This window comes from Nannobrachium achirus, assembly GCF_963921795.1.
Source record: "Nannobrachium achirus genome assembly, chromosome: 8".
Lineage (NCBI taxonomy): Eukaryota > Metazoa > Chordata > Actinopteri > Myctophiformes > Myctophidae > Nannobrachium > Nannobrachium achirus.
In genome coordinates, this window is record NC_137817.1 from 27,176,257 (window position 1) to 27,197,096 (window position 20,840).

At 41.5% G+C, this 20,840-nt stretch overlaps 1 protein-coding gene across 1 annotated transcript in view; it reads right to left on the reverse strand.

The window, feature by feature from the left end:
• Positions 1-20,840, reverse strand: part of LOC308290531 (1,4-alpha-glucan-branching enzyme-like) — a 98,242-nt gene that overhangs the window by 12,691 nt on the left and 64,711 nt on the right. Inside the window, exons 13-14 of the mRNA XM_080732404.1 lie at positions 17,525-17,709; positions 11,267-11,397 (exon numbers count right to left, since the gene is read on the reverse strand). Coding sequence (XP_080588530.1) covers positions 11,267-11,397; positions 17,525-17,709 — 316 coding nt within the window. The remainder of the gene's footprint in view (positions 1-11,266; positions 11,398-17,524; positions 17,710-20,840) is intronic.

Genomic DNA, 20,840 nt, shown 5'->3' on the forward strand with positions numbered 1-20,840 from the left:
ACCACCCACCTGAAAACCAGGCATACTTATTGAACTGGTGGGTGTGGCCACATCAAAACATCATTTTAACACTTTCTGTACACTTTTTTTTGAAAATCTTTGAAATCTTCCTCCTAGTATAATTATAGGGGTGTAACGATACATTTTAACAGCGATTCGATACATATCACGATACATGGTTGACGATACGATACATGGACGATATTGGTTCATTCATGGTGATACGATACAATTCGATTCAATGATTTAAAATCGATATAGTAACTATTTAGCAAAGAAATTAAATCTGTGTGAAAGGTGTGGATAGTGCAGGTTTTTAAGGGAAACATGTATTATTATGCCCCTTGGGATAATAAAGGTATCTATCTATCTATCTATCTAAATAAGTAAACAAAGTGATTATCTGCCAAATACATGGTCATTGTATATGGACAAACCTGCACCTTGACATAAACCCAGAGATTACACACATTTATCGATAGACCAGTGTAGCTATATGGAAAGGAAAAGTAATTAAACCCTCCTTTAAAAAAATTCTTCTTGAAAATGCTAAATACAAAGCACAAGTAGGTAGTATCGATACAATCGATTCTTTTCACTGCCGATTCGATACGATACAAAATAAAATGATACGATTAGATTTTAGCTGTTTCATTGAGATATACTTCGAATTTTTAAGTTAAAAACGATATTTCGATACAGTTACTATATCGTTACACCCCTATATAATTATAATACCTGATCATCATGTTAAAAAAATCATGGCACTGCCTCTTTAAGTAAAAAAGCAAGCACTTTTTCCTCCACTGCCGCTCAGCTGCTTTCTATTCAACACAAGCTGCACAAGCTGTCACACCTCCTCCTCATCAGGAGGACAGTCCAAAGTGACACAGGAGATGATGCCCATAGATGAACACAAACACAAGCAAATCAACCATTCATCCAAGGAGCATGCCAGTCTAATGTATTCAATTCATTACATAAATAATGCATTTCATCAAAAATGGATCTAACTAAACAAACGTAATAATTCACTCAATCTCTTTCACTGTCGGGCAGAAACCTTGTGTGGGTTTTATAAATATTCAACAAATTAACAATATTAGCGAGAACTTGTGACTAACTTAATTGGATCTATGGTAATTTTTCTATTTCTTGAAAATATACATTTTGGACATGCAAGGTTTCTGTCCAACAGCGACTGTATCGTTGCTGTCAAGCAGAAACCTCCAATCTCCATATTCTAACTTTTTGTGTTTTTTTTTGTAAAGGAATGCCCTACTCGATCATACTACAACTCAAATGCATCAAAAGAAGCAGATCCACAAGCTCAAAACGTTACACGGAGCAAAGTGAAGCGTTTTGAGCTTGTAGATCTGCTACTTTTTATGCTTCTGAATTTGAATCCTGAAATTGGACATGAGGTTTCCACCCAACAAAGAGTAATTGCCTCCAAACATTTTTTTTTCTTCCATTCTATTGGAACAATGCCTGTATTGTCCCAGTGAGTTGGGGAAGGCCATGCTGACCATTGGCTTGTACCATGGGATCTCTTCTAAAAGTACTGCCTGCAGAGACTGTTGACATTATTAAATAGAAATAACAAAAAATACATTGCCACCCTAATTTTATTTGATGCTATTGCTTTTCATTTGATATTTTACCCGTTTCATTGATGTGTGGTATTGCTTTGCATGTAATACATAAAATGTCCCTTTAAATGGTAAATGTAAATGGTGCATTTATAGCGGCTTTATCCAAGGCGCTTTACAATGACGTGTGTATTACATTCACCCATTCTCACACACACACACACACACACACACACACACACACACACACACACACACACACACACTCATACACCGATGGCAGAGGAAACCATGTGAGGCACAACCGTGCTCATCGGGAGCAATTAGGGGTTCAGCATCTTGCTCAAGGACACTTCGACACTAACCATGGGGGAGCCCGAGATCGAACTGGGAACCTTCCGGTTCCCAAGCGGCTGCTCTCCTTTATACATGAAGCACAAGTTATTTTCAAGCCCCACTGTACATCTGGATGGCATCTATCTGCAGTAAATAGTAAACAATTACTGCCTCCATCAAAGAAAACAATAATCAACACATTTCATTCACAAAGGGCTCCCATAGCACAACACATCATATAGAGTCAGAAGAAGGGCCTGTGTGCATGAAACATCACAACATTCTATGGTGCATGCAAAGCCCTGCAGTGTATGAACATTTGACTAGTTCTCTTGGATTCACCAACATTCTGTTCAGAACCTTCAAATCAAAATACCCACAAAGGTGAATGAAAGTAATAAACGAACAAAGAACAAATGTTTGTACACACACTTGCCAGAGGTACAGTTCCTGGCCTCCTTATTCGACAGTCAATAATGTGCTGTGCCTTACATGAGTAGCTTGGTGTACCTTGATTTTAACTATAAGTACCCCTGAACATCTGTGTAGTGCATTATTTGTTTGGCTGGGGCAGTGAGGAGTGACAAAAACCATGAGAGAGAAATCAGACATGCAAACCGACCCCTAATTGGATGGGTGAATAATCACCTCATCTCCCCATCGGCTATGCTCTGAGGTCTGAGTGAGATCCTCCAACATTTCCTCATTCTGCCTGCAGTCAGGGAAATTCTGCGTTTGCTGCCTGCTTGTCTGCTTTGATAGTGATGATTAAAAAGAAGTGCTGCTCTGTGAATTGTTTCTGCCAGGGAAGAAGACCCACTCCCTCGTCGCTTTTCTGCCTCCACTTATTGACAGAGCAAACTCATTTTGTCTAACTATCAAACTATCAAAGAGGAAGAAGAAATAATCTCTCAGGGGCGCCTAACGGAATTTGGAATCTGTTGTATTTCAAAGAAAACTAGTTAAGATCCCAACATCCCAACATGGACACAGTAGAAAGCTGTGTAGTAATTTGATAAAGCATGGAAAGCCTAAAAAAAACATTTACTATGTTCATTGCGACCGTAGGTCGCAGATTAGTACTGTATGTAAACGGTCACAGCTTGTCCGTATGTATGTATCTCTGTCACGCCTGACACTGTGGTTCTATGAGTTTGTCGCTCTGACATCATGCTCTGATGTCACTGTGATGTCAGGGTAACCACTCTTAATTTAACAGAATGGGTTTGCCGCTCTGACATCCCGCTCTGGCTTCACTGTGATGTCACACAAACAGAATCACTTTTATGCCCATATATGGAGTTCCCTGATGTCATCAATATTAAGCCCATATCTAACAGGACTTCAAATGGGAATGCCCATATATGGAGGCTACATCAGCCACATACCACATTAACAGAATCCATATATGGGCCAAGACAGGCCATATCTGTGTGGCTGGTTCTACAGACAGGGATCTCCATGTATGGGCAAAAAAGGGTATGATGTCAGATGACATCATAGGACTTTCACATAATGAATAACTGAGTAAGCATGTTTGGGCTCTCACAGCATATCGCCATATACAGTACATGGATCTCCATATATGGGTACCAGAGGTCTCCATATATGGGTAACTGGTCCGATATACATCACTGGCCAGATGGCTGGGCGAGGTTGCATGTCGCCCAGAGGCGTCTTACTTGTACTGTACCTTTACATTAGCCCCTTTCGGGACAGTGTTTACATGTATTGTATTTGGGAGGGCGGTATCCAGGGTCCACTCTCCCTACGCACTGGTACCACTGTCTGGTCTTGGACAAATATAACGTCTCTAACGTTTTGCATTCAAGATTTCAAAGATACTATGAGGTGCATTAGGGTGCTGCGGTGTGTTCATCAGCACTTGCCATTAAACATGTTTAATCCATATTTATTGTTATTGTTTTCCTCCCTCCCTGTCCCGCCTCCCCCGTCTTGTGATTGTCTAGATCAGGGGTCTTCAACAGGGGGTCCGGAACCCCTACGGGGTCCTCAGAGTTACTACAGGGGGCCCTTCAAATTGTTGTGTGATAGAAACCTTTATCCCCCTTTTTTATACTAACCACTTGAACCCTAACGTCCATATTCGGAGAACTTTAGCCAAAAATAGCAGATCTACAAGCTCACAACGCCTCGTTGTAGATCGTCTATTTTCAGCAAAGACATTTGGTGTAGAGGGGAAAAAGAGCAGACTAAGTACAGAGTGAAGTTTATTAAGTATTGACGGTTTAAGTGGTTACATATCTGATAACACAAATTGACATGAATCCAAAATACACTGACGACTGTGCTGTCAAACAATGAAACTATATGGAATCCATGAAAAGATTGTGGGGATCCCTGCTTCATCTGTCCCTCGATTAAAGGGTCCTTGGCCTGAAAACGTTGAAGACCCCTGGTCTAGATGCACTTTGCCAGTCAATCGGAAGATGGGGGAAGCGGAACATGGAGCACGAGAGATAGCAAAACTACATTTTAAAATATGGATTAAAGATGTTTAACGGCAACATCAATTAGCGTCGATTCACACAAGTTTCCACGGTAGCCTACTGCATTTGGATGTACCTTTCAAGAATCACAGCAACACTTACAGGTAAAGGGGTACTGTCACCTAAAGGGGACTGTCACTTTAAAAAGTCATCTTAAAATATGAGTTAATATTTTTATGATGTCATTGTGGGAATGTGCAATTATAAGCCAATCAAATTAATTGACTGTACTTAGACTACTTACTGTACTGGTCAGCTGTTGTTGGGGGGCGAGGGGCAGATTACACTATGACATGAGTTTCAGACTATTTCAGACCGTTTTCAGAGAGACCACGTGACCTACTGTATCATACTATTATAATTTCGGGGCGTGTCAGTGGGCCTTTAAGCAACATTATATTTGTCTGTGATCAGACAGTGGTACGACTGTGTACCAGGGAGTGGATTGACTTTCAAGCGACCCTGGGTACCGCTTTCCCAAATACAAAAAAGGTCAACAGGGTCCTGTAACCTGTACATGTGGACTAGAATTCAATTGGAGAATGTCTGCAGTAATTCAATGTTCCCTGGCAAACTACTCTGTAGTGAGAAAGTGAGCTTCAGCACAAATTGGTAGTTGGCGGCTTTTGCTGATTGCATCTTTGGTAGTGTACAGATGGCTGGTACCACAGCTTGTAGTTCAGCTGTAAAGTATTGTAATCAATACTGCCTTTGTGAATAAGGGGGAGGGTTTAAGAACACACAGTCAAGTGCCCAATGCGCTGAAGGCATGGGAGGCAGTCCAGAGCATGGTGATTGGAGTATCAATGTCTGGGTCCTATCTCCTATCTCGCATATCTCTGCCAGGCCAGGTCTGTGTGGCCAAGTTTGGTGCCGATTTGTCCGGCGGTTTGTGAGATTATTTTGACACTTGCTTCGGCAATTTAAACCATATGTTTTCGCATGCTAATAAAGCTCCATTGAATTGAACTGAATTAAGATAAGCTCCAGACAGAGAGACACAGACCCTCTCTCTCATAGACAGCTAGGCTAGACTCCTGCAGAGCCACAGCATTAAAGAAAATGCAACAGTGACATTTGTGGCATTTGTCCCCTGTGAGTATAAGACAGTAAAATTGCTTTTGGGTCTGCGTTGTTTACAGGACCTTCAATAAGTGACTCAAATGTGCAGTAGGCACCTCACGCACACTTTGGAATAGGGCATTAACGAAAAAGCAGACAAGTCGACTCAGTCGATTTCATTACTACCACAACTCCCACCAGAGAAAGTCGAAGTTGAAACAAAAATAAATACTTTCTATTGTGAAAATAGCCGATCTACATGCTCACAACGCCTCGCATCGGCATGTAGATCTGCTATTTTCACAATTTCTGCCTCTATATATTTGACAATTTGGACAAAGTTTAATTTGTCATTTTAGAGGTATTAAAAAGTCCTTAAATTGGCACTTTAGAAATGTGCAGATACCCTCTATACACTTAAACTTTATGTTGGTTTGTTTACAGTTGAGTGAGAAAACAATGTTGCACATTAAGTTAATCATCTGGGGACCCCCCAAAATAATTGGGGGGTCGTGTGTGATGGGATGACGTCATCAAATGATAAAGTCGACTTCAACTCAACTTTTTACTGACTTTTTACAAGTCGTTAATGCCCTACTTTGGAAGCCAATATACAGTAGCAAATCAAAACTGTATGATACATGTTTATTGTTCATCACATGACTCCAGAATGTGTACTGACAAAATCTGTAGGAGGAGCAGCAAAAACAGTTTTACAGGAAATGCTAAATGACTGTAAATTCTAGTTAGGCGAAAATGTGTGTGTCACTGCGTTGGGAAGTTGTATCTTTTTTTTTGTTGTTGTTGGTACTACTATGTTCTACTGGCTGTGTGCATGAAAGGTTGGTGCTGATCTGTCCAGCGGTTTCTGAGATTAGCCCCTGCACCCTCAGACACACGGATAGTCGGACACATACAGTAAATGTAGAAGCAAAAGCATAATCTCCACCCCTGGCCTTGGGCCTGACAGACATTATTAACTTTATATTCACAGTATAAATAGCTTAAAAGTTAATGGGATCGAATAGTGAATTTTGCTGTAATTCTGTTTAGTTAGACTTTGTGTATGTATATCTATGCAACATTCCAAATGGCTATCAACGGTTGTGTGGAGAATCGTTACCTGATAAACTTGCAGCTGCTTAATCGCACAGAAAGCATCAAAGAGCCATCTACCCAGACAGGTAAAGCCTTCAGGACAGGATCCAACTGGGCTTTCAAATACTCTAACCCGCCAGATAAAGCTCACTGCCTGAGAAATGTGTCCATTGAGAGAGAAAAAGAATAGACAACATACTGATGGTTTGAGTGTCTCTCCAAGAGCTGATGTCGACTGAATTTTAATGGCCAAGTGGCCAACATTTTTGGTGAGGTTACCCTCTTTGCTTTTCCGCTTGAAAACAAACAAACAAAAACAACAATGTTCTCAATAGGGAAAAGAGAACACAGTAAGCTCATACAAATGAATAATCGAGACGAAACTGACAATGACAATACATAAGGCCTTTTTAGTTTAGTTTTCTCCCCAATTTAGTCGTCACTCGTCATGACAATTCCCGCTTGAACAACGAAATAAGTGGTCCCTGTCACTTACTAACCCTTACCCTGTCAGTTGTCCTGGAGAGGGTGTGGACCACTGGTTCCCAAACAGTGGGTCGGGACCATTTGGAGGTCACAGACACATTTTTATCGGTCCCTTAATTTTCCTTCATCTTTAAAATTATTATTTCAAAACATTTTCAAAAAACATTCCCAACATTCTTTTTTCCAGTAATTTCATGAAGAAATCAAAGACAAACTAGAAGCAGTGCTCTTCCGAGCACAGGTCTCCACCAGGCCACACAAATCGGCCTGTTATAGCGCCACCATGAGGCTGATTTAAAAAATGTGGGGCAGAGGTTCTGAATTAGCATCCAGGGAGTGTGTGTGCTCAGTTTGGCAGCGATCGGGCCAACGGCGCCGGAGATTAGCTGGTAACAACCAGGCCACACAAATCGGCCTGTTATAGCGCCACCATGAGGCTGATTTGAAAAATGTGGGGCAGAGGTTCTAGATTGGCATCCAGGGAGTGTGTGTGCTCAGTTTGGCAGCGATCGGGCCAACGGTGACTGAGATTAGCTGTTCACAAACTGCGAGGACGCACGCACGGACGCACGGACGGACGGACGGAGGGGAAAACATACTCTCCCTCAGCCTTCGGCTGGTGGAGACAATAAAAAAATCCATAAATTAGAAAACCAATTTTTAAGAAGTAGTGAAAATAGCCGATCTACAAGCTCACAACGCGGCACGAAGCGACACGTTGTGAGCTTGTAGATCTGCTATTTTCACTAGTTTGGGTCCCGTGCGAATGTCTGTTTTCTCTTTTGGGTCAAGGGCTAAAAACTACGTTTGGGAACCATGGGTGTAGACAACCATGTGTATCGAAGGGGCGGCACATGGAGTTGTCAGCTGTTTCTTTGGAGCAGAGAGTGAGAAGTTTCACCTCCAGTAAAAAGTAATAAGTAACACATGCCGAGGAACAAGCTATCTATAGTTGAAGACCACAACTGTGGTGGGTGAATACATTAAAAAATAATAATAATAAATACAAATTCATATAGAAAAAATAGGAGGACGAACTTCTGTTTTAAAATATAGGCGTTTTAGAGAAAGATTTGAGAGAACAGGCAAAAAGAAATACGTAGGCTACAGTATTTCTGAGATCCAAAATGTGAAAAAAGGCATCTCAAACGGTAGCCAATTGGTATAAATTATGGAGAGTGGGGGAAGAGACGGTGAAAATGTTATGTTCGTCCAACCAAATTATATGCATATGACAAACCACAAAATAACGCTCTTGCTGTGCCTCCAGGGCTCCAAATGAGGACAGCCAGACACGCTGAATCGATTTTCCAACGGTTCACCACATGCTCAGTCGCGTCCAGTTATCTTCTTCAGAGGCAACGGTGATGAGGAGTTTCCCAGTGACACGCCTGACCCTCGCACAGGTATGAGAAAGTTTAAGGATGTGACGGCCGAGTTTAATGAAAAAACGCTTTTGGATTCTTTGAGCTTGTCTTGTTTACCTCCCCTGCCTCTGAGTGGCACTTTCATCTGTCTTCTCCCCCTAATTGGATCCTCTCTGCACACATTCCCATCGGAGGATCTGCATTTCCTCGCGCACACACACACACACACACACACACACACACACACACACACACACACACACACACACACACACACACACACACACACACACACACACACACACACACACACACACACACACACACACACACACACACACACACCGCATTTACCTTCCTCACACACTGCACATTTGCCTGTGTGTTTTCTGCTTCCCTGTATAATGACAGCCAGAGCTTTGCCCTCACATTTATTTGCATTTTCTTTCCTCTCACCCCCCAATGCGTGTGCGCGCACACACACACACACGCACACGCACACACACACACACACACACACACACACCTCTCCTTAAATATCAAAAGAATGCAGTGGGAGGGAAAAAGAAGCGAAACCGTCTAAATGAGAATATATCCTCAAACACAGCGGAGGAGACACTCTGCAGCAAGGCCATTAGTAGTGTGCCCAAGTTCTCACATGAACATAAGTCAGAACCTACAATTAGTGCAATTCCAACTGCCTAATGGATTAGGAATTTCATTAGATTAGAAATCCCCAGGAAAACGTAGGAATTCCTAGCATGGCGTTAAAACACTATTGTAGCATCATGGTATGGCATCATTTGCATACCGACTGGTCGCCTGGACCACCTAAATGCAACTCAAACAAATACAAAAGTGCATGGAACTGTCTCCCCCGAGCCCCCCACCCCTGCTGCCTTATTTCCATCCAATTTTACCATTTTAATTGTTCCTCGTGTGGGCTGATTTGAAAAAGGCATCAAGAATAAACTAATAAAGTTTTGCTATGCCATCAAATTACCTGAGCCGTAGCTGAAAAAGCACTGCAATTTCCTATCCATCCAGAATACAACGTATTGACATGATATATTGGGAGCCCCAACTGAGACTAATGTGCTTTATAATAAATCCAAATCTGTCGCCTTTCTGTCCCCATTCACATCCCTAATCATTAAGCCTGCTGTAATCACAACTGTGGGACTCATTAAATTCCCCTGCGCTGCTCTTTGGGAAGACAGACAGCCTGGCTGCTAAAGAGAGTGCTTTCTGAATCACTGCCTTCTGCTATTATTTCTCTCTAATAACATCATGCCACTATAAACAACCGACTCATATCTCTGTTGACTGCTAAAATTGTATCACAAAAGGATAATCTTCTGAGAAAACACCCTATTAAAATCAGGGGTCAATGCAAGTCACATTTACTTTAAATCTAAATAAAGAGCCTGACACAATCTTTACATTTCATCAATTCCCAAATGCATAAATCTTCTCAGAAGATGATTTATTGTTTCTTTCTAGTTTATTTTAACTCACACTTCATTATTCATAGAAATAAAATTGCTATTATTCTACTAAGAGCAATTATTAGTAAACAGGAAGACTTCTCAACTGGTGTGATACGCGTGGGGATACAGCAAATACAATTAATAAATTAATATATTAATTGAAAATGTATGAATTTATAACAAGCTATAGGAAGCTAGATAGTAACTTAACATTCAGTTCACTTTGGAAATGAAGAGAATAAGTGAAAATTGAAGTACAGTTGTACAGTTTCTCACCACTCCTAAACAAATTCCATGGATGTGACGGCTTGTGGCCCATTGTGGCCTCCTGATGTGGGTGTGTCAGCAATATTCTACTCACAGTGTGCAAGTCTGACAAATGAAAGCCATACTGCAGTGTTGTGGTTTCTTTTTGTTATTTTCTGTCATCATCAATTCCCCCATGTACACCGTTGTTGCCAACCACACTGTTGGCCTGGGGAGGGAACCACATGCCTCCTCTGACACACATGGAGTCACCAGCCGCTGCTTTCTAGCTGACAGCCAGGAGGTTCAGCGGAAGCATAAATGTGTGTGGAGATTCATGCTACTTTCCCCAGTTCCCCTTCCGCACTCAACAGGTACCTCGATCAACCAGTAGGAGTCGCTAGTGCAGCGACACAATTCCCTGCTGGCTCCCCACTTGCCAACATGTTGGAGCTGGAATCAAACCATCTGTGATGGCAGGTGCCACCTGGTTGCCCCCATATAACTAACAAACAAATAATCCTTTATTTGGAAAATCACGCCCACTAGATAGACCAATAATAAAATGTTTAAAAAGACAGTGTTCTTGTAGTGGGCTTCCCTTTTTACCTACCTACAATCTTTTTATTCCAGTAGCACTGATTTGGCTGTTCTGTGTCAAACTTGTGACCCATCACTTGCACTGCCAATAGTGACCTTACCTCCCTCAAACTAGAGGCTGTAAATGTATGACTACATTACATTTATATGTTTATATTCTCTATTTGTTGATTAAATAGTGGTAAAGAAATGTGTTCCTACACTGTTGCTTCAGGACAATGCACCAACCTCGCGAGACAAGTTCCTCATACATGTAGTACGCACATTGCGATGCAAGAGCGCAGACTAGGCTAGCCTATGGAAACTCACTGCTAAGGGTTAGCAGTGATAATGCATTAACCTCAAACATTCAAATGATCATCTTTACTACAAAATGCATTGTGCATTGCAGGTTGTCAATTCAAAGCAAACATGTGATACGATCATCAAATCACCAAACATTCATCCACTAACAGTATCGATGCAAAAGAAAAGGATACTTTCCAGTGGACTCCACTGCCACTCTGTAGTCTTGGTAGCTCTTGGTGGGATGGAAGTTGAAGATAAACAGCACATTTGCCCTCTCAAACACAATGACTTTGTCTCCTTCATGCTTGGCACTGACAAAGGCCTAAATGGGACAACGAACAAAACAAAACAAGACAAGACATGTTATAATTACTTAATGACAGTTAACAAACTTTTTCATGTCCAGCATCCCCAAATGAATCTGTATTTGGCCACAGATATATTTAAAAAATATATTCTTTTTTTCAAGATAAATTAGTTTTAAAGTTATACCATGTAACCTTTTTTTATAAAACAAATCTTAAAATTGTACTAACTGTTAAAACGCTAAAGTTTTAGAACCCCCACACCGTTAATTTCAGCCCCAAAAGCCTTTTTTATATGTTTTCTACTTAGCCGTGACAGGGGCGGGATTTCCCTGCAAAATTACTCATATGCATCATCCGTATACGTTGTGTATACGTTGGCCAATCACATCGCGGATCATACACACATGATACACTACCGGCCAATCACAGCGTGTGCTGCGTCTCTTCAGGAAGTAGCCTCCCTCAGCTACAGTGTTTACGATGGTGAAGGATTCTTAACCTCTTAATCCCCAAATCCTGCTCAGAAAATTACGTTGTACCCCTCTACGGAATCGTATCGGTCGCGGTGGTTTGCGGCGCCGCTCCGGTGGTCCGCGGCGGTGGTCCGCGGCGATTCCGGGCAAAAAACGGCCGAAAAAAGCAATACCGCGACTGACCACTAGTTTAGCAACTTACACAGTATAGCTTTAATTGTGACACATTCTGAGTTTGTAGATGTGCTATTTTCAAATAACCAATATATATAGGGTTAAAGTGAAACTCATTGGTGACCCTCCTGGAACCTCTCCAAAGACTACCGGAACATTTTGAAACCATTTTGAAAATAGTGAAAATAGCAGATAATGGTGTCTATTTTTGCAGACAAAGTATAAAATAAGGCGTAAGTGGTTAAGTGAGGCGAAGGCTGCAGGGGCTGCAGTACACTTTCCAAATATACCGGCTAAAACCATCCATACATCTAATTTCAGGTGACAATCATCAGCAGAAAGCAGGTGCTCAGGCCAACGAGAGGCACTACACGCTGTCAGCCTTGGACAGCTGCAGATGATGAAGCCACCACTCTCCTGTGGAGCGAGCCACTGTTAACGTGTCATTAGTAGAGATTATCAATGTCACACAACCCCCTATTTTTAGTGCCTTGTTCCCCCTGCCAATTTTCAGTGGGGAATATTCAGGGCTGAATAGGGAGATAAGCCCATTGACAATTGGACTGGCAGAGAATGGAGGTCACAGGAAGAGGTGGCAGTCTTCAATCTCTTCAAACTCTTTTTACATGTTCCTCCTTCCCCAGAGGGTTTTCAATGCATGGCACGGGTGTGTTTCATAACTTGTGTTTGCATCTGCAAAGAACTGTATGAAATGCACAAATGCATTATTATGTATTCATACATACACAGCAGCTAAATGTAGATTATATGCAATAAGTTATTCATTAGCATAAAACCATTCACATTTTGTTATATACATCTAGAAAAAAGGGGGGAGGGGGAGGAAATGGGGGAAAATAGTTATGTTATGGTATTAAAAGTTGGTTCAAGTCAACTTCTAATAAAAGTTACAACTAATAATGGAAATAGGTCAATGTTACGGGTCAGCTGTTGACCGTTCCATTATAATGGCCACACAACTAATTGTCAAGTCCCAACCTGAACCCACCTTCTGTGAAGCACCACTGGTATAAATAGAACATGAGCATAAATAGAGGCCTCCAGATGCCAGAGAGAGAGCATAGTTCGGTTAAGAGTACATCACAGCAGGGCACTGAATGGGGGCTTCCAGTCATGTACAGCATTTGCCCCTTTGAAGTTCACTACTGCACATCTTTTCAGGAGGCCAGAGACTGCTCAGAGAGAGAGAGAGAGCACTGGTCTGTTTAGAGTACATCACAGCAGGACCACCAGAGAGTGATGTTATATCTCTGAACTAATGGGGGCTTTGGTTCATGTATGTGCATTTGCCCCTTTCAAGTTCACCGCTGCACATCAAAGTGGCATTGTCCCTGTGTTACACTATCTTCGTAACCACTTAAAGGGTGCTACGCCATGCATAATATATTTATATTTTATATAAATATTGGCCCATATTACGTTTTTACACAGGTTTAAGCCTAAACAACCATGCAGATATTGAATTTTCATGTTCTGTCGGTCTGTCATTCCAAGCCTTTTCAGCTGCAATACCAAAATGCCCATTATTGACAAAGGGCGCTATTGAGGGAGTTAATCATTACCAACCCCTGCCCTCCTCAGGTAGAGACTGAAAAGGAGGGGGCAGGACTCTCCCCATGCTTACATAAGCATGGGGAGAACTGTGAACAGGCTCGTATAGACACACCCATTCAGAAAACCCCTGAAATGAAAATGTTAAGAAAAAAAAGAAATAATAAAAATAACAACTTAAAGGTGATACACCATGAAATTTCACTTTTCCTATTTTAAAACCTTTTTTTGGGGTCCCACTAGCACCTTCTCTCCTCACAAAGTCCCATTTCTGACCGTTGTGTCTTTCTCTGGTTTTTAGAAGGCGAAGGTTAAAAGTATCCCACGGGTTCTCAGAACAGGCTATCCAGATTTGCTGCCGATGATGACGTCATCATCCCTTATATTATTATATTTATTTATTTTATTCAAAAAAGTGTACAGAAAGTGTTAAAATTTGGATTTTATGTAGCCACACCCACCAGTTCACAAGTATACCTGGTTTCACCTTAGCACCACCCAGCTGAACCAGTCCCTCCGCCTCCTCCACCCACCTTTCCTAATCCCTCCTCATCCTCATGATGAAAGTACTGCCCATGGCCTTTCCCAGTTGTTTACAAAATGCTCCAGAACAGTGATTGTCAAACTGGGGTCTGGGGACCCCCAGGGGTCCTTGAGGGAGTTCCAAAGGGTCCACAGCAAAATTAGTTTAGTGTCAAAATCAGTGTAACCAGTTGAAACCTATATATACATTGGCTATTTAAAAATAACAGATCCACAAGCTCATACCACACGATTGTAGATCTGCTATTTTCAAATGCATAAATGGATTAATCTGGTTACACTCATTTTCTGTTTTCAAATCATCTTAGGGATTTTTTTTTTCTTCTTTTCCTTACAACTCTACATTTTAATTTGGTTGTAGTTGACATGATGACAAGGTTTGATATGACACTCAATCAACACCTACTGTACAAAGACTTGAGTCAAACTGTTTCATGTTTGCGAATTTGCGATCATTAATTTTATTTGGGTTGGTAGATATTTGAACTCACCGGTAACACTCCTGAGGTGCTGCTTTCTGTGTCACCAGGATATATTGTTGGAACAGCGCCTGGCTTCAATATTTTCCTTTTTGCTAATCCCAAGTTTACTTGTCTTTGGCTACGTTAGTGAAGCAGTCAAAATGTGAACCACACACGAAGTCTGGGGGAGAGGGCTGAGAGAATCACTCTGCCTTTATAAATAAAATTAAACCATTGATCTTGTTTGTCAGTGTCAACTGGTAAAGTGTGAAAATGTTTTATAGCTGTCAGCAGCATGTGGGCATAGAGCAACCTGGCACACATGTTCTGTTAGGGCCAGCTCCGCCCACAAAGGTTGTACTAATATAATGAAATTATGATGAAGGGAGGTGCATGGGTGGGTGTGATTATATTGCGTCAGTACATCGCTGTTTTTGGATTGGCACTTTTGACCCTTAAGGCCTCCAGGAAGAAACCCAAATACAAAGGGAATACATAATTGTTCATAACAACCACACCCGGGGGTCTAATGAAATACTGTGTCAACCTCATAGACACATGAAAACCAGAAAAATAACAAAACTATGGCACCACCTCTTTAAGCTCCAGATCAGTCTGCAAGTGATTCCTACTGTAGCAGCACACATGAAGGCCGGTTTGCCAAGTTCAGTTCAAGGTAAGTACTGTAACAGGGATTCGCTTGAACGTAAACTGTAGATATACTGGTTTTGTGTGTAAAAGGAGATGTTTTAATGGGTAGAGATCTACTGATCTGGTAATCAGAAGGTCAGAATTGTTCGCTCTCTGGTCCGCCCATATGTGTCGAAGTGTCCCCGACCCCGAGTAAGACACAATACTAACTTCTCACGGGGTGCTGTATCAATAGTGCCCACTGCTCATAATAGTTAGTTATGGTAAATGCAGAGGACAACTTTCACATACACAAATTCAGTGACAAAAAATACGTCACACAGCATACATGACAAGATGTCAGAGTAGTTTCCACATTTAATGTTGGCTGAAAAGACAACCTTCAGTATACAGTACGGGGACATATACAGTAGTACTCTAAGATGATAGAAAGATTCCACACCTTACAGTATTTAGGTCAACAGCACTGGGGGGAGAACATGACCAGACAATGATATAAAGTACCCGTTGCAGTGCATCTATCTACTGTACATGGCTTCAGGTGAACAGTATATGGAAACAGACAGGAAGGAGAGCGCCTGAAGTGTAGCAGGGTCAGTAATGGTGCCAAATGTATGTTCATTTCCAGCCAGCAGCCTCCTTGGGGATGGACTTTCCCCGCAGGGAGAGTAGAAACCAGCTAGGCAGCCTGCCTGACGCTCCCTTCCCCATACATCTAAGGTTCATCTTCACCCAGCTGTGAGAGCCCCCACGCGTTCAGAGAGTCAGCGCACACTTTTGATTGATAGACTAATATGCGGAAATGAGCCTTGTGAACCAGACATGGTCCTAATTAAGTTATCTGATACATTTCCCCCTCCGATGCGTCCGTCTGGCTGGTGTGGAGAAATAGGTCAAAAAGTAACACAGTAAGGTGAAGTACCAATACAAATCCTATGTGTTATTGTATCCTTAAGTAGCGCTAACCCTTTAGTTGTATTTGTACACTCTTTGAGTTAAATAAAGCATGTGTAAATGATTGCGACCGTCAGGTCGTAGTTACTATCAAAACCTCCAGCGCCTGTCAGTCTGTCCCTCCGTCTGTCCGTCACGTCACACTTTTTCCCTACTCATATCTCCACGACCGTTGCCCCTATCCAGGCCAAACTTTGCACACACACTCCTTGGCTGCCAAACCACAACCTCCACTCCTCAATTCTCACATGGCCCTCTTCTAGCGCCACCCTAGGCCGATTCTTGCAAAACAAAATTTTGGACACTGCTCCTACAAATGTTGCCCTAAAATCACACAAATCGGTACACAGTATGTCTACAGTCATGTCATCAACATGGATCTGTCAGATTTAGCGCTGCCTTCAGGCGGACAGAGGGACTGACAGAGGGATGACAGCCGGTGGAGGTTTGGATAGTATAAGAGTAGAAATAACTGCGACCTAACGGTCGCAATCAGCTTCATTTTATAATGTTTCAGTTCCATTATGTCAGCTTATTTTTATCCTGTATCCTCTATGAGTTCTCTCTCCTGATTGGATAATACTTTGTATCCCGACCTGAAAATGTATTTTCCACGTACTAAAGAGCTGGAGAGACAGCTGGACCAAACTGAACAAACAATCTATAGCAATGATTCAGAATATGAGGATTGGATCATGGTGGGATCGTGGGTATTTTTGAATCAGTTACACAGACACTCTTCTAATCCTTGGCACACACTTCTTTTGCATCATCCCATTTCGGTACCCTACCACCAGCTGCCTCTAGAGAAAAAAACTGTGCTACTTCATCAACACATATGTATCAATCAAAGAGCCATAGAAAAGCGGAAATCCATTACTGTTCACCTTGACAGCAGCCAGAGAAACAAGCCTTTTCCAAAGAGAACTGCTCCTCAATTTAGAGACACGGAAAGAAAAATAAATGCAAAAGGTGTACAGTATATACCAAACCTAGCCTGAGAGTAGAATTACAGAGAACATGAAACAATGTTCGATAAACTGAAGAATTTGTGGCCAGAACTATTCTGGATGTACTGTAATTGAATTTCTTTTTACAGTAGGTGATAAAAAACGTCCTTGAAGTCCCTGTTTTAACAAACCAAGTCCTTACACAATATGAGTGAGTGAGTGAGTGAGTGAGTGAGTGAGTGAGTGAGAAAGTGAGTGCACACACACACACACACACACACACAGGGGCATACTGTAACAGCACCCACCTCTTGAGGACGTGTGAGTGCATAGCATGTTGTGTGTAATATCCTACATACTTACCGCCGCCGCGGCCAGCCAGCCGTACTTGTCCTCGGTGCGGTTCATGTCCCGGTCAAAGGTATACAGTTGAAAGTAGCGGAGGTGATCCGTTTCCAACAAGTTGAACTGCCGCCGGGCGTAGTGGTAACTCTGATCGTTCCCTTCTCTGGGGAAATCTAACCACTCCGGATGGCCAAACTCATTCCCTGCAATATAGGAGAGACTATTAAAATATGTACATAATGAAACAATGGGGACACCTTCACTATCAATTAAGATACCATACTGTGCTGTGCATTTTCTACCTTCTTTATGGTGTGGCTCCTATGAGGCGAGACATCTAGAATGGGGCCTGTGTGCCTCGGGGTGTGTGTGTGTGTGTGTGTGTGTGTGTGTGTGTGTGTGTGACTGTCCACGGCTAATCTCACAAACCACTGGATTGATCAGTGCGATATGTATTGTGCATGACGCCAGTAGGCCAAGGAAGTAAATACGTTTTTGTTTTTGTTTCTTTATCTGTGTGAGGTTTTTCCACATCTATATATACCATCATTTACCAAATCTGTTTGTGTGTGTCACTCTGTCCCGGGCATAATTCGGAAGGCGTCCAACCGAACAGTCTCAAACAAGGCAAACAAGGTTACATTTTACACAAATTAAATCCCAGGGTCAAAATGTTTTCAAAACATTTATGCTAAATGAATTGACCAAGCGTTATTTTGTTATAATATCTCTCAATAACAGGACAAAGTCAATGCTGGAAATTGGAAGAAACTACAGACAGCTATATGCATACCGGTAAGCCTGATACCAGTAATTACAAAAATGAATTCATGTTTATTCAGACACGTTGTAAAAAGTTCTCAACATTGTGTTTTCTCGATCGCTACAATTACAAGTGCACATGCGCGTGCTCTCTCACACACACACACACACACACACACACACACACACACACACACACACACACACACACACACACACACACACACACACACACACACACACACACACACACACACACACACACACACACACAGAGAGAGAGAGAGAGAGAGAGAGAGAGAGAGAGAGAGAAACACATTTTGCTTAACACTGTTGATTGTACAACGTGAACCAAAATGAAGAGACGAGAGAACAAATCTTTAAACTAGCAGTAAAAAAAAATCACACCCGTGTGAAGTGGAGCTGTGTGTGTGTGTGTGTGTGTGTGTGTGTGTGTGTGTGTGTGTGTGTGTGTGGATCATGTGTACCGATTTTTGTGACATTTGAAGAAAATATGTAGGAAAAGGAGCAAAAAGTGTGTTTTGGAGAAAATTCAAGATGGCGGAAAATCTATCATGGCGCAAATGGGCGTGGCCTATATGGGGAGATGCGTCACTACCCAAGGAATCCAGGGAAAAAATATTTTTAATTTTCCGACCTACGGTTCAAGAGTTACAGGCCAAAACGTAAAGTGGGGTGTTATGGCGCCACCATGCGGCCAAATGACACAATTATTTTTTATTTAATCCTTGAAATCATTATGAACCTCCTCTCCAAGTCTTGAAACTCTAGCCCCTATGGTTTGCGAGAGACAAATAATTGAATGTGAGTTTTTGCAATTCCCATTATAAGTCAATGGGGAAAATTAATTCACTAATAAATTAATATCAATTAAACTATAGAACCTTTCTCTTAGAAAAGTAATAGCCCACGATTCCCGAGTAAGCCGGTCGATTTGACATATGGCGCGAGTGTGTGGTGGCAAAACTGTGGGACTAGTGGCGTGCCGAAGTTTAGGAAGTTCAGGCTACATACAGACAGACAGACACACAGACAGACAGACAGACACACACACACACAGACCCACACGGCCACGTATAGGGAGCCTGTGTTTCACACAGCTCCAAAAACCTGCATCACGGAGGGAGACAGTCCAAAGGGAAAAAGGAACGCTCCCCAGAGGTCTCCAAGACAACAGCACAGTCATGTCATCCCAAGGGATGAGATAATGAATCCGTCATCAGATGTCAAGACAACATCATAAAACAACAGTCAGGATAATTGAATTCCAGGGAGGGAAAGGCTTTGACAAGAGGCGGAGGAAGTAGCATGACAATAGAATATAGAATAGTGTTTATTCAGTACTATGAGGGGAAAAAAGCACAGGGATGAAGTGGAACGGACGACCAGTGACAGCTAATTCTAATGAAAGACATTATGTAGGTGTTAAAGAACGTAAGTAACAAACAATAAGCCATGGGATGCGAGCTGAACAAGCGTGATGCAGTGCATGCCTAGGAATTAGGACAGCAACGAAGTGAGGGCAGGCATGGAGGGAGGGATTGAGTCAGTGAGAATGACATGTTTCTTATGACATATATGCAAATAATACTGTATGCCTCGCACACTAATGAAAGAAATGCTAGGAAGTGAATTACATCTCAGACTTGGTACATTTGCATTTGCAGACAGTCATGGGAAGACATTCATTGGATTGTGCATGGTGCATATTCTTTGTGCATTAGAAATCCATGTCTTTTTATTGAATATACAAAGAAAAAGAAGAAAAAAGAAAAGAAACACTCATTGTAAAAGAACTGGCAGTATTTACTGTGTGGGAAAGAAAGCATAATCAATAACTGGGATAGATACAGCTTTAATAAGCATATCAAAAAGTAAATATTTTAAAGTGCAAGGATCAGAATAGAAAATGAAATAAATATATCCTGAGAATATTTGATGTCAATTAATGATGTATATTTGACATTGATTGATAATATTAACCCAGAAAGACAATATTTATTCTTTAAATTAATTAACTATTACTATAGAATGAAGTGTCTTTCAGGATATCATTTTCAAAGTTTTTCCAAAGTTAATACATTTTGAAGATACTTCAAGTAATTTTACTAATTATTATTTGCCAGAAATAAATATTTCCATTTGTTGAAAAGGATGCCTATTTTATTCCTACTAACTTTCAATATTTACATTCAGGTATATGTCAAGCAGGACACATCATCTTATGGTACATGCAGTATAATGTATGCAAATGACAGATTGATCCTACTGATGTGATCATCTTGACTCAAGAGTAACCTTGAATAAGATGATATATTGAGTACTCTTTGCTCTCAGCCTACTTGGAAAAGCAAGTAGGTATGATACTGAGGATGTGAGGCTTGTATTGATGGGATTGAAGGGGTGTCAAGGACAGTGTGAGATTGACAACCTTCCCTGAAGAGACAAACATGAACGTTCCTTAGGCTTGATTTATGCTTCAGGCACATCATTTTTTGTTGAGCGATCTCATAGCACTTCGTCACCGCAGCAAAGATCAGGCTTTAGAAAT